The sequence below is a fragment of the Callorhinchus milii genome, unplaced genomic scaffold (genome assembly GCF_018977255.1).
Source record: "Callorhinchus milii isolate IMCB2004 unplaced genomic scaffold, IMCB_Cmil_1.0 Scaffold14, whole genome shotgun sequence".
Lineage (NCBI taxonomy): Eukaryota > Metazoa > Chordata > Chondrichthyes > Chimaeriformes > Callorhinchidae > Callorhinchus > Callorhinchus milii.
The window spans coordinates 5,087,954-5,102,191 of record NW_024704755.1 but is presented as its reverse complement, the minus strand read 5'-3'; the positions used below and the strand labels follow the sequence as shown (position 1 = coordinate 5,102,191).

At 35.7% G+C, this 14,238-nt stretch overlaps 1 protein-coding gene across 1 annotated transcript in view; it reads right to left on the bottom strand.

Annotated features, from left to right (window-relative positions):
* Positions 1-14,238, bottom strand: part of nfat5b (nuclear factor of activated T cells 5b) — a 46,853-nt gene that overhangs the window by 9,928 nt on the left and 22,687 nt on the right. Inside the window, exons 3-7 of the mRNA XM_007889293.2 lie at positions 9,577-10,120; positions 4,751-4,940; positions 3,861-4,051; positions 2,419-2,591; positions 220-354 (exon numbers count right to left, since the gene is read on the bottom strand). Of these exons, the coding sequence (XP_007887484.1) occupies positions 220-354; positions 2,419-2,591; positions 3,861-4,051; positions 4,751-4,940; positions 9,577-10,120 (1,233 nt within the window). The remainder of the gene's footprint in view (positions 1-219; positions 355-2,418; positions 2,592-3,860; positions 4,052-4,750; positions 4,941-9,576; positions 10,121-14,238) is intronic.

Below are 14,238 nucleotides of genomic sequence, written 5' to 3'. Positions count from 1 at the left end.
TGCAGTCAATTGAAGTGTATAGTATTATTGTCTATGTAGGAGTGGTTCAAATGGGAGAGGAAAAAGCAAGGAAACGTCTTGAGACAGAACAAAATTGATTATCTGGGAAAGACACTGGAAAGAATTCACCAATGAGGCAATACTAGGCAAAGAATCTGGAGAGTTTATTTCTTACTGTTTGCCTTTCTTGTTTTAGACTCAGATAAACCAATTACTCACCCGAACCGTTCTCTTGAAAAATAACTTTTGTGCCTTTTAGAAAGTTCTTTCCTATCAGAAATAAATCTTCTCCACCGTTCACTGTGCAGGTGTGCAGGCTTTTCTTCAAGATCTCTGGTACTCCTGCTGGCTGAGCTACAATTATAATGTGAAACAAATTTACTTTATCAGTCACAAAATGGCCAATTGGAATTGTGCAATGCAAATAATGGCATATATCACCTGTAATATTTACTTGTGAAAAAATGATCTAGAATAGCAAACAATGTTAAAATCATGTGGAATTCCATATGTTATTTAAGCTATATATTATGTGGGCATCTTGGGAGATCATCATAATGTTAGAGACCTGTTATCCTTGATGATCTTATAAGATTTATCTGGTGATCTCTTTAGTACTAATAGACATTTGTTTTTTTCTCTCAATTTTGTTTACAGTCAACAAGAAATCAAAATACACAAGTCAAAATAATTAGTGTTTAAATCCACAGTCATCATTGTTGAGGAAACTGCTCTGTAAGATGCATAGGTCATGTTAAGCATGTAGCAGAATGAAGACATGGCACAGTATTATTTTCTATTCTGCTAATCTCCAAATTTCAGCCATGTTGTGGGGAGTGGCCAAACAAGCAGAGCAATGTGAAAGCTGATTTTCTTTAAACAAACTAAGTGTTTAAAGGGTAAAATAGTGTCTCGGAGTACTTTACACAACAGAGAAAAAATAAAATTATATCACAAAGTAATTTCTCCAATTAGCAGTTGATATTAAATGTAACTACTTCCAGTTACTACAAATTAATTTTTTATCACCAGGTTTCCTTGATAAATATCAAAACTCATTCTGTGTTTGCTCAATTCATTCTGCAAGAGATTAAATTTCTATTTTCAGCAGCTGTTGGACTAAACCAATATTATATATTTCTTCAGATACATGAATCAAACGTAACAGACCACTACAACTGAACATCACATCATTGCAGAAACATTTTTCACATGAATGATTCCCACTTTCAGTATAAACTTGTGTAGAGAGGGAATTACAGGTTCATTACAGCTAATCCTCATTTATATAATTAACAACCAATGAAAATATTACATTTTATTCCTTTCCCCCAAATTGCTGCCTTTTTCTCCTGAAGACTCATGCTGAGGTAGGAAACGGCTAAAACGTGTTTTGTACAAACAGGGTTTGTGAGCTTTATTTGTGCTTTTACAAATAGTCTGGCCAACTACATGTTTTTCTACAGTTAACAGGAACAGCTCTGTGTGAATAAGTGTAAACAGGTCATTTTGAGTCAATATGTAAAGAAGGGGCTGTAAGGAAGACTGAGTACATACAGTTTAACAAGAGCAATGGTGTAAGTGTGTTATGTAAATATCTATACAGAATAGGCCAAATTAATTACAAAATAGATGGATTCATATTACTTATTAGGCTATTTCCCCCTCCCAAATGAACTACATGAATTGCCACAAAGAGTACAAACACTAGTAAGAGTAATAATTTAATACAAAACAACCAGTAAAATTCACAAGTTTGAGGCTTTTCTTTCAGACTAATAGAATAGGTATAAACAGATCAAAGTTTTGAAAACACTCCTAGCTTTCATTTGAACCTACTCTTAATATGGCTACCAATTTTGAAAAGGACTGGTAATGCGATTTAACACTGTCCATGTTTGGTACACGGATCTCTCAAAAGTAAGACCTTACTTTGCTTCTCTAGTAATAAAGCATTTATTGTCAAAATTATATCAAGCACAGGAATAGTTTGACTGTAAAGAACTACCTACGCAAATGTAATTTCCGTTGCTGGTCTTTAAGTAAACCAGTTGCAAGTAATAAATGGAAACAACTCAACAACAAACACATTTGTTCCCCCCCCCGAAATGCCTGCAGGAACCAATTAGATTGTTTAAACTTCACATGAATGTTAGATATGGTTAAGGCCCATGTTTAATGCAGAGGTCCAATTAATGTCTAGTTAATATTTAACAGACACTGCTGCACCATTTCAATTTTCTAATCTCTACTAATTCAAGTTTATATTTTTGTGTTATTCTACGAGATAAACATATAGGCAGAATGTTTAGTCTTAATTGCTTAAACGAAAATAAAAGCACTCCACAGCAAAATGGTGCATTAACACAAAATGGTGCAAGTTAAATCCAAATTGTTTTAATGAAATATATCACTTACTACACAGAATGGGTGATGAGGGTGTCTGCAAAGTTAAAATGGATCCATCGGCACGGACAATATTCACTCGAAAAACCAATCGTGCACGGGTACTTTTCTTCTTTGATCCCACAATGCCTATTCGTGCTTCAACATCAGCATTTCTCAGTTTTAAAATCCCCACGCAGTCAACTCTACAGAGTGAGAAAACAACAGTAGTAGAATTGTAACAGGTATTCATGAAACTATTACAAAGAAGAACGGAAAACTTGATGCCTAAAATTCAGATGTCGGGTTGTATCCCTCCAATTACAATATAACCATTCCACTTACACTGCAGTTGTTGGACCACGTATACTTATGGCTGACAATATGTATGTTTGGTAGGTGTCTCTGGGTCAGTGTATCAAACCCAAAAATATGAATATGCCCTCAGGCAATAAATCACACAAGTTCCATGTTATCTTTGGCTATCTAGGGATCCAATGAGCAGTGTTATAAATAATTCCTCTGTTTGTACTGCAGACTATTGACTTAATTCAGCTTATTCACATTTTGACACTTTTCAATCTGCACTGTGGGTTTCAACTATGCTGATGGAACGGTAGATGGTTAAATTTTCGGACCATTTTGTGAAACTCAATTTTTTCCCCTTTTCACTTCACTTTTCACCTAGACAACACCTATCTAATTTCTTTCTAAATTACATAATTGACCAAGCTTCAATAGGCACATGATTTTCAGATCCCATAATATTTTATAATCAAAATTTGAAAGTTATTTTCAAATTCAACAGTAATGTAATGTGATATGATGGGGCACTGCATTGATGTTCAAACATGCTGTGATGTAACATGGCAAGAATGCTTCATGACAGTAACTTCTGACTTGAATTTGTCAGGCCCACACTGTGAAGGCTCAGAGAAAGGAGATGCTTTTCTAGAAGGAAGTGTAAAATCGTAGGGCATAACATGTCAAGGCAAATTCATTATTTTCCAAGTTTCTGGTGAGATATAGAAATCTTAAGATAAACTTCAGCATTTTATAAATGATCTAATTCTTATCAGCAATGCTGACTTTGCAAATGTTTGTATGCAGATAAACCACTATCCCTTTTCCATATGCTTCACCAAAACACATGGTAAACCTAAATCAGCTGCAATTTAATGTGTGCTTGCAGACTCTGACAACATAGGAATTTATACACACCCATTGTCTACAGCCAATTGTGACTATATTTCTTGTTTTGCACTTCTCCAGAAAGTCAAATTCAATATGTTAAAAGGATTAAAGGGTAAAAAAACAACAGAGAAATTCTAGGGACACAAGGGAGAATAAATTAACTGGGAGTTACACAATTTAAGATGCGATAAACCAATACAGGTAAGATTCATGAGCACTATTAATATATCAGATGATACATACGGATTTAACAGTTGATCTCAGCGTGAGCAAATACTTACGCCAGTGTCATGTTATTCCCAGGCTCTAGGCTGACCTCTATCACAGTTGTTCCTTCAATATCTACCTCCTTGCAAGGAGTGGTATTTCGCCCAGTGACTCTGCAGGCCTGGTAAAAGCCGTGGGGTTTGACACGACCAGAGTCATTGCCAACAAAAACTTGTAAAACCACTGGCTCATTGTGACCTTCCAACTAAGAAAAAAAATTTAATGTTTGTGAACTAAAATCTTTGATAAGATTGCAACAAAATTCACAAGCAAGCATAATACAATAAATAAAAAAATCCTTATTTTACCACAAATACTTTCAAGTTTTAAAATCCCAACTTTAATATTAACCTCTTCTCCTAAGAATAGATAAGAGTTTCCTTACAACAATACAAGTTAAACAGAAACAGCAAATCTTAGGCTTTGTTTTTTAAGCTATTTCCCCCACACCCTAAGGTCAAATTGTTCCTGTTTCCTCATCAACTATCTAGCAGACATCTGCCGTTAGCATAGTTGGAGAACCTTTTCTTTTACAAGACAGCTTGTGACCTTGATGTTCTCGAGATCCAAGTCCAATGCTGGGTACCAGGTTTTACTGAACATTAGCTGCTTAATCCACGTTCTCATGTGAGGGCCCTTGGCAAATAGTCGTACCCGCAGTGAAGCCGACTTTGCTTCTACGGTGCTTAGTAATAATAATATTACTATTAGTGACATGTCAGTGTGTGTCAGGTTCCTCCCTCTGAGGCTTTGGGCGACAGCTTCAGCAAATCATTACCTGGAGTTTGTGAACACGTGTTGGGACAATTGGCTTCTGGAGGTAGATTCAGAAGAGAGTCCCACCTTAAAGCAGGTCCTTGAAACCTAAAGCCCAAACATTAAAAGTTTAAGTAAAACAAAATACCTTTACTGTTGGAAAGCCTTGCTGTGTCCGGTCCTTGACGGAGCCACGGCTGCCCTCAGTCAAGTATCGCGCTCTGTGCTGAGTTTCTGGCTGCACCAGTACCTTCAACTCTTTGCCTTCACTTTTACCAGGATAGTGGCCAGTCAGCGCTGGATTCTTCTTTGTAACCACTTTCTGTTTTTCTTCTGGTCTGTGAAACATTAAAAGTAACAAGATATTTATCACTGAAATTGCTTTAATAATACAACTTTTGATTTCACTTTCTTTTAGTGGCTAATTTGGTGTAAAAACAGAATTCCTTAGAAATCCTGTGACTAGCACTTTAAGGATTATGTTTCATTATTAATTCTATCATCTCTCACCCCACCCCATATACACAGACTTATTTACTAAACCAGTTGATCTCAGTTACAAAGTACCAATGGCAGGGAAGCCCGCAAGGTAAATTATGGGCTATTCTACAACTCTATACATGTAACTCCATGGAGACACCTATACAAAGACAAAACATTGACAGGCACAGTAACACAGCACATTGGGAACCTGTGCACATCACCAAACCTTTGTGGGTCGCACATCCAAACACCCACTAACTTTAATTGCATTACCATGGAAAGAGAAACACAGTAGGGATTGAAGAATCAGAAAGTATACTATCCCTGGAATTCAATTGTATATCTTCTAACGGCAGGCGCACGTTATCAGTTATGCTCAAGTAGAAGTCTCTTGAGGAGGCAGATACATTTACAAATTAGTCCATGAGCAATACCCTGTGAGGATTCACTGAGGTTTATACCCAATGTGTGTAGAAAATTTACAGTGAAATGATTTTTTAAATACTATCTTTCACTTCTTTGGGTTTCTCTGCATCATTTTACTCCAATGGCTTTTACCAATACCATTCTTGGTTCAATTCGTGGGAAACTCACACGAATATATATGGGTACTTCACCCTCCTCATCTTCCTCATCTCAAGAGTTCCTTACCTTGCCTCAGTGCCTCCTCTTAAATCATAGCTGAGATTAGGGAGCTGTCAATGTGGGAAAGCTAGACATATACCTGCATTCCACCATTCTTGGGACACCGCATAATGAAGCTCTGCTGCAGTTTTGCTTCTTTATAATCACTGTTTACACAAACAAATACTACCTGGTCTCACATTAATTCAACTGTCATGTATCTACACACAAGTTCCCAGCGGAAAACCTTTTACAGATATTATTGCTGCTCAAGGGATAGATGGCCCGTTTTCAACCTTATAAACAAACATATCTCCATTTATATTTTTTTCTAAAAATACACCTTGCTTAGAAACCGCTTTAAATTTACAGCAGCATTTAAAACGCAACAATAAGAAGGAATTAATACACACAATCGTTTTTTGGTAAGCCGGGTGTCTGACACACAACCCATGTTTAAGAGTATCTAAAGAGTTCCATGTATCCCCACCTATATAAATTTCATAGATTTTTATCCCTGAAGGGATGTATACTGCTTACCCAATTCTGGAAAGTGCATGCCAAACGTGTCACCTTGGAGATATACAGTCAATTCACTTTACAGTGTATTCTGTGAAGCGCTTTGGGACGTCTAGAAGACGTGAAAAGCGCGATATCAAAATGCAAGGATTATTATTATTATCTATAGAGATCTATAGAGACCTGGCTTACTTGCCCACCAACCCTCCCACCCAAGACAGAGAGTTTTCTAACATTATTTTGAATTCAATACCATTTACATTTGTAACTAGTATGGGTTTATACAGTGTATATGTGGAGTCCTGTAGCTCAGCGCCTTGGGACGTCCTCCCGACGTGAAAGGCGCTCTATAAATGGAATCTTGTTGTTGTTGTTAGTGGTTAGAGCCCTCGCCTCGCAAGTGAGAGGCCCTGGGTTTGATTCCGGGCAAGGCGAAACTTTGGACAAGTTTCCTTACTCTACATGCCTCTGTTTATCTAGCAGTAAGTAGGAACTCGTTGTTAGTTGATTGCTGGAAAGTCAATTCACTTTATAGTATATTCTGTGAAGCACTTTGAAATGTCTTGAAGACGTGATAAGCCGCTACATCAAATGCAAGGATTTTATCATTATTATTAATTATTATTATTATTATTATATGCTGGCAGTATAAATGGAGCAAACAGGTTAAGCATAAGAGTTTTGTTATCTAGCAATATAATTAGGTCAGGAAATAATTACAAAAGTATGAAAAGTTACATATGTTACATAGGTTAATGTTCAGATGATACCATAAACCACAAGAGCAAATGTTCAAGTGATTTGTCAACATTCCCTGAACATTTAGTTGAATTATGTTCCTGAAACACAGTAGTTTGTGTTATGTAATGTATTTAGGTGGTAATTTTATTTATTATTCTCCACAAATGTATTTATTCCTCCCCATGTGTGCGTGTGTGTGGTGGGGGTGGGGGGCAGAGTCATGGCACACATAAACAAGTTCCCACAATTCAATTAAGGTCACAGTCACTGCATGTTACACAGGATAGCATACAAAATGTAGGACATCAGAGTCTGCTATACAGGGTTGAGATGATTTCATAAATGGTATGTAAGTTCTTGGGGTTTATTATTTGTGTGCTGACAGACAGAAATGGATGTCTGGTGCCCAACTGTGTACCATTTTATTGCACAAGAAGCCATAATGTACTCAACTCAGACAAAGCTCCTAAGCATTGTCACTCATGGCTGCCAAATCCAAAATGGGTTTTGCCAAGGTGCAAGATAGCTTAAGTAGCAGCTTTACAATTTACACAATGATGAGCACAAGGTGGCCTCGGATAGAGCCACTGAGCTTCCTGCCAAAGCACTGGAAATAATGTAAAACACAAGCCTTGTTAGTAATGGCATTACCTTTAGTTTTTGACTCAAATGATCTAAACAAATGTTAGGTTGTTGCCAAGATTTTGGTCTAAGTCATAGTAGACCAATGAATACATCCAATGAAAATGATATTTTGGATTTATGGGTAAAGCAGGCAGAATGAAAAGATGATAATTTCTTGACCATGTCAAAAATGAGACACAATCTTTGGCAAGAAAGGAGGATGTAATGGTAAAATATGAAGCATTAGCAAGTTTCTGGAGTTACGCAGTCATTTTCAAAAGTGGGAAAGTCAACATGAGAGAAGTAATTATAGTATACTCATGCCATGGAGGGAGTTCTCTAGCTTCAAGGACTGTTATGATGTTGGTCTATTTACAGTTCAAATTGAAGTATTAATTGATGCCATTCCTACAACATTTTCGAGAAGCACAGCTGAAGCAGCAGACTACGTTTAAAAAAAAAGTAACCCTACAATCAATCTGTAAACAAACTAAATACTCTGAAATGTTGGTGGTTAGCAACTAGGTTCACAAGGATATTCTTCATCACACAATGGAAGCTGCTCTTCATTTCTGCCTTTATATAAGGGCAAGTTGTTGTAAGCTGTTGCTGTCAATTATTTGTTGGTTATGCTTCTAATGGTACATTATTGACAAATGAGATATTTATTTTTGCAAATAATATCTGGGGAAACAGTATATAGTTTGAGACACAACAGGTCAAGCGACGGCCAGGATCTGGTTGAAGGAGAACTGGATGGACTTTAGTCGTCTACCATAATAACAAATGAAGAAAAAAAACTACTTAAATTTTAAAAATAATTTGGTCACTCAATCCACGACTGTTTGTGGGACGCTGCTGTGTGCAATTGTCTGCCGCGTTTCGCCCACAAAATATGCAGTCAATTCACTTTATAGTATATTCTGTGAAGCGCTTTGAGAGGTCTTGAAGACGTGATAAGGCACTATATCAAATGCAAGGATTATTATTATTATTATTTATTTTCCGAGGCTTTATCAAGAATCCCTTCAAATAAGTATTATTAGCAAGTGTAGAAAATAATTTTAAAAATTATCTGAGGTATACAGAAAGTATAATACACTGAATATATGCCTATTCATCCCTCCTAATGTAGAAGCAGATTCATTATTTTCAAAAGCACAACTACACACAATATGACCAATTGTCAGGATTTTTTCTGCAGCATCAAGTTGAGGCAAACTATCTAGATCCAGATAATAACACCAATCATCATATGGATAATGGAAAAACATACAATTCCTGTACTGTCAATCGTCATGCAAATTTGTTTCATCTCTAAAGTTAAGTATGGTTCTGTGGCATTTGAAAATAGTGGATGCTCGAAATCTGAGCATCGAAATATAAGGGCTTTTCAGCTCACTATTTCAGTTCTGATAAAGCCTATGTTTGAAACTTAAACCTATCTTTAAACTTTTGGATACTGATTGATCTGCTGTGGATTTCCAGCATTTCTATTTTTGTTATCTCCAGTATAGGAGGCAATGTAATTTCTCAAAATTTATTCTGAAAAAACAGAACTTTGACCTAAGAATTGGTGTTTTATATGCTGAAGAGAAAGTTTATCATAACAGAAATGTTAATGACTCTGGTTTACAACAGATAAAGATAATTTGTAAGGAAAACTCTACACAACTGACAAACTTAGGCAGGACCTATCGGTGCAATATTTCCCCTAAAAAACTATATATAAAAAAAGGACAAGCTTTTCTATGGAATGTCTATACCTTGAACAAAGAATCCTTCTCATATTAATCTTCCTAATATATTGCAAAATTTTGCCTGATTTATTACAAAGCATATCGCTTCCAATAAATAAATAAATGGGTAAGACACAAAAAAACACTGATTTCATTTCTAAAGGAAAATGCTCATTCTGTGTGTTTAGTTGAGATTATATTTTCTTAACTGTTTACATGAAATTAAAAATGAAGCTATACCAACCCATTGCTTCCCTTTGAGCTGCTTTTGCCTTCTGAGCCGAGTTGAGAAAGTACATAATGGGGTCCTTTTGCACTGTCTGCATCAAATACATCCATATTTGTATCTTCGTCACCCTCAGGCACAAAGCCAGGGCGTTGTTTGGGTGAGCGTTTCCTTGATTTTCGGGGCACTGTTGTATTGTCATTGTAAGAACTGGAACTCATGATGCTGAAGTTGGAGCCAGAGTCATCCATCCAGATATTACTGCTTTGCTCAGAGTCACCTGCCTCGTCCTGACAAGACATCCTGCTGTCATCCAGCAAGTCTTCGGGGGGTGGTGAGATGTTGAGGACTGTTCTCCTTTTGGGTGTAGACTGCAGCTGTGGGGCATTACTTAACTGATTTTCATAGTTCAGTAATTCACTTACCCCTTGGCTACTTACCCCCTGTTCTGGAGCGCAGCTATCTACTTGCATAGATGTGCTGTCAGTTACTGAGGTAGAATGCATGCTAGGATTGGAAGATGTGGTGAAGGTGCTGCTTTGACCACCGCTGGAGGAGGCATCTGTAGTATGTACAATCCAAATGTAAATATACACATTTCAATGTGAGCTGGCTAGCTAGCATTGTCCAATTGTTTTCTCTTTTATTGTTTTATAAGGTTTTTCACCTTTTTTATTCCAAGGCTTAACCAAGTCCCAAAAAGTGAAAAGGGGTCATAGAATGCCGGATGGTTTTCTACGAGGGAAGGAGGAAGGAAAAAAAGAGATTGAAAAGATACTCTGCAAGGTAATAATCCGATAAAAAACTAAATATGAAAAAATTGTGGATCACAGTAACTGGAACTGCAAAAAAGCCAAACCAACTAAAAAACATTCTGAAGTTTGAAGCAATCAACAGCAAACTATGCTGCCAAGCTTCAGAGGTAAAATCTTAGAATTAAAACAAATTGAGCAGATAGACTTCAAAACTATAATCAATAAGCTTGTGAAGTCTGAATACCCAGAAGAACTAGTAACCTACTGAATGGATAAATGATAAACAGAAATGGTACCAGTGCCTCATCAAATTCTCATCTCTTTTTCTCCAGTGAGCAATGATCCACTCTGACTGTTGCTAAAAAGAGGTGTTAATTCCTTTCGGGACATATCTTTGAGATGCGGAATCCATACATAAACCTAACTGGTCAAGAAAGATGAGAAAAGGCTAAGAAATGTTAATGTTAAATCATGTTAAAACTTAATTCCATTCATATTTGATATAAACCTTCGAAACAGTTGCAAGTTGTTATTCTGAAAATCTTTGTTCACTGCATGAATGGGGGGTTGGGTTTGGGGTGAACTTGGGTGAGATCACAGGACACATATATTGAGACACTGGTAACAAATTTGTTTATTGACTTTCCGTCACCCGTCAAAAATTATAGTTAAAAAAACTCATATTTTTTCTTTTGAAACCAATTTAACCCTGTGAATTTCTCAACAAATTAAACTCTCATATACCGATCACTAAAAATAGCAAACTGTTCAGCAAATCTTTGCCAAAAGATCGTTGTTTAGTGTCAACGTAAATTAGACTACCCTCCCCCAATCTCCAATTTCAAACAATTTTAAAATACTGAACAATAAAATTATGTTGTCTTAATTTTAAATTAATTGATTGTAACAGGTTCCTAATAACAAGTTCCTCCTGACATGAAAGGGGCTTCATAAATGCAATTTATTGCTATTATAATATGCATTCAATGGAAACGGTCCTTTTTCAATTTTGACTTAGCCACATTCATCAATACGGGATCTGATATCTCATCGTCAAACAAAAGACTCTGAGACCAAATAATTCTTCAGCTGAAAAGATCCCTAATCATTCTTCTTATTATTATTCTTCTTCACTGACTGTGCAAGTTTACCTACTACGTTTCCAAAGGATTGTAAAAGAAATTACTATTACGTTGAAAGAACATTTTTGTTCAATTATCTGTAATTATTATCTTTGGTGCTTATGTAGAACAATATTATCTTAGTAGTCATTTAAGCACATTATTCATAAATTGTCAAGTAAAACTTAATTGCCCTTAACCTGCAAATCTGTATTCTCCAGGCAATAGTTTTCACCTCTTTTGAAGTAAAATTGCTGATATGGTAGCATATTCATGAATAATTAATTGTTAGATCCAGATTTGTGCCTATAAACCCCAAATTCAAACAACTTAATCCATGTTTCACATGAAATATTTAAAAAGTAGCAGTTATTGTGCTAGATCAAAAGCATTTTCAAAGATTTGCATTTGTTAAATGTAGAATGAATTACACGTGCATTCTTTCAGTTTATTTGCAGCCACTTTTTTTTTAAGATTTGAAGGTTAGATTTCTTGTCAAGAAAGATTATGAACCTTGATGGCTCTTCTTCATTATTTGAATAGAAGGTTTCCTCCATACATGATGGGTACCGACACTAGTAAGAAAGTATTTTACAAGTAAAAACACAAGGAAAAATTGTCGATGTGACCTGCAGATGCCTAGAAAGAAAAAAACCCTAAAACTCACTCCATCCAAGGACATGACGAAATAGATGGCTGGTTCCACACTGTGTGAAGGATACCCTCCATTCAAAGAATGAAGACATTCCAAAGTAGATGATTGTTCTTTCTTCAGCATATAAAGCACCCTTTATGCACTGCTATAGATAAACAAAGTACTCACATCAAGAAAGTGAGAGACCTTGTAAGAGAACGGACTCCCAAAATAGGTGTTGGCTGCTCCACATAACAGATGTTCTCAATGGACCTCTTCAGAGATACAACAAATAAGACAAATTGAGTGACACTTGTTTGAAGGTTAAGACTTTCTACTACTGAGGGATATGGACTCCACTGTTGCTTTTGTTGAGGACTTTCAGAACACATAAAATAAAAGTCACAACATTGATGAAGGGATTCTGAATTCTACATAGAAAACTCAACAGAAATCTACATAGTGGAGTCTGGACTCAACAGTACCCCAGGACTGGTAAGGAGATATATAAAATATAGGGATTAATGTTTTGGGGTAAATAAAATGAGAATAAATTTCAGTAGGAACCTTGGGTAAAATTCTTGAATCACTTCATCAATAGGTTTGATTGACTAAAAGAACAATTTTTCAAAAAATGTTCTTAAAGTGACCTAAGTGACATTCTTTGATTAAATATGTATTGAAAACGATTACCTAATCTAAGCAAAAATAGAATGAATTATATATTTTCAGAAATATTATTGTAAAGCTACTATCTGATAGAAAATTACATTTGTAATTATGTTTACCTAACAGACATTTATTGATATCCTGTTTCTGGTAGAGAAGCTAGAAATTAGTCAAGAAGATAAAAAGTGGCTGCAAACCAACTTTAAGATTGTACAAACAGTTTTGATTCTTATTCTTTTGCTTAACAAAAAACTAGAAAGTTTTAAAATTCTGAATAGCTTAAAAAATAAACTTTTTCTGAGTTTCTGTAAAATTATTACTTGCCCGATATTCACAGACTAAGCAAAAAATGTAAGAAAAACAAACCAAAAAAAGGATAGATGTGTACATGTGTAAATTTACATAAGGTTACCAGGGATGTCATTTTCCCGAAATGTGCAGTTTAATCGTGGGCTTAGTAACATTGGCACATGCATGCAATTTCGCAATTCTTGCACACAATCTTTTTTGCCAGTTGCGCATGGGTAGGTGTTAATATTGAACAATTACAAACTGGGATTGAGAATTTCCCTCAGATGGAACTATGGCAATTATACGGTTTAACTTACTTTTGGAAAAATACAGTGCACATTATGATATTGTGCCTGCAATTTCAAAATAAGTATTCTTAGCACACATAAAATTGTAGTGCTGCATAATATTGTAAGTTATGTAACAGGTTATTGCTATAAATGGGAATATGGCAGGTTTGTATTCTGGAGGGATAAGATTGAATAGGTTACAGGAGCTTCCTTCTTCATCCATGCTGCTTTGTCAACTTTATTTTTTTTATTTAAAGAAGTCACATTTTAAATCAATCCATACATTTGTTTTTTTAACAAAAGGATTGAGACTTGGATTTATCTGATTTGTACAACATTTGACCAACAGGCACTGACACCAGACTTTCCCCTAGTTCCTGTTGGTCACAGATTTAGGAACCAGAAGTGAAGAGGACAGCACAGTAAACTATGCACAGTGGCTCAACCCCTGTGGAAAAAAATGTTTTTGTGCATCTTCTAACAGGACATAATTTGCTCCTACGTTTCTTCACTTAATACTTCTCAATAGAAAATAGTTATTTATGGCACCCTGCATTTTTAAACAATCACAGAACACTAAAAATAATTGATCCATTGAAATAACTTAAAGATTTATTAAAAAATTAAAACCACGAGCAATCAAACCCAGAAGTCAGTTATCAATTCATTGTGCTCAGATACACAGAAAATCTTATACATGATCAGCACTAGCCAAGTTCCATTAATTGATCCAGCTAAACACATTAATAGCATGCAGGAATTTGTCTCACTCATGACCACACACAGCTTTGTTGAGTTTTAATCCAGATACTTTCTAGGTCAAATGATATTTAGGTCTGGAGTAAAATATCAATGCCCAATATTCATATCAAAACTGTTTTTGGTGTGGGGGGGAAGAAGAGGAATGGGAGAAGATGAGA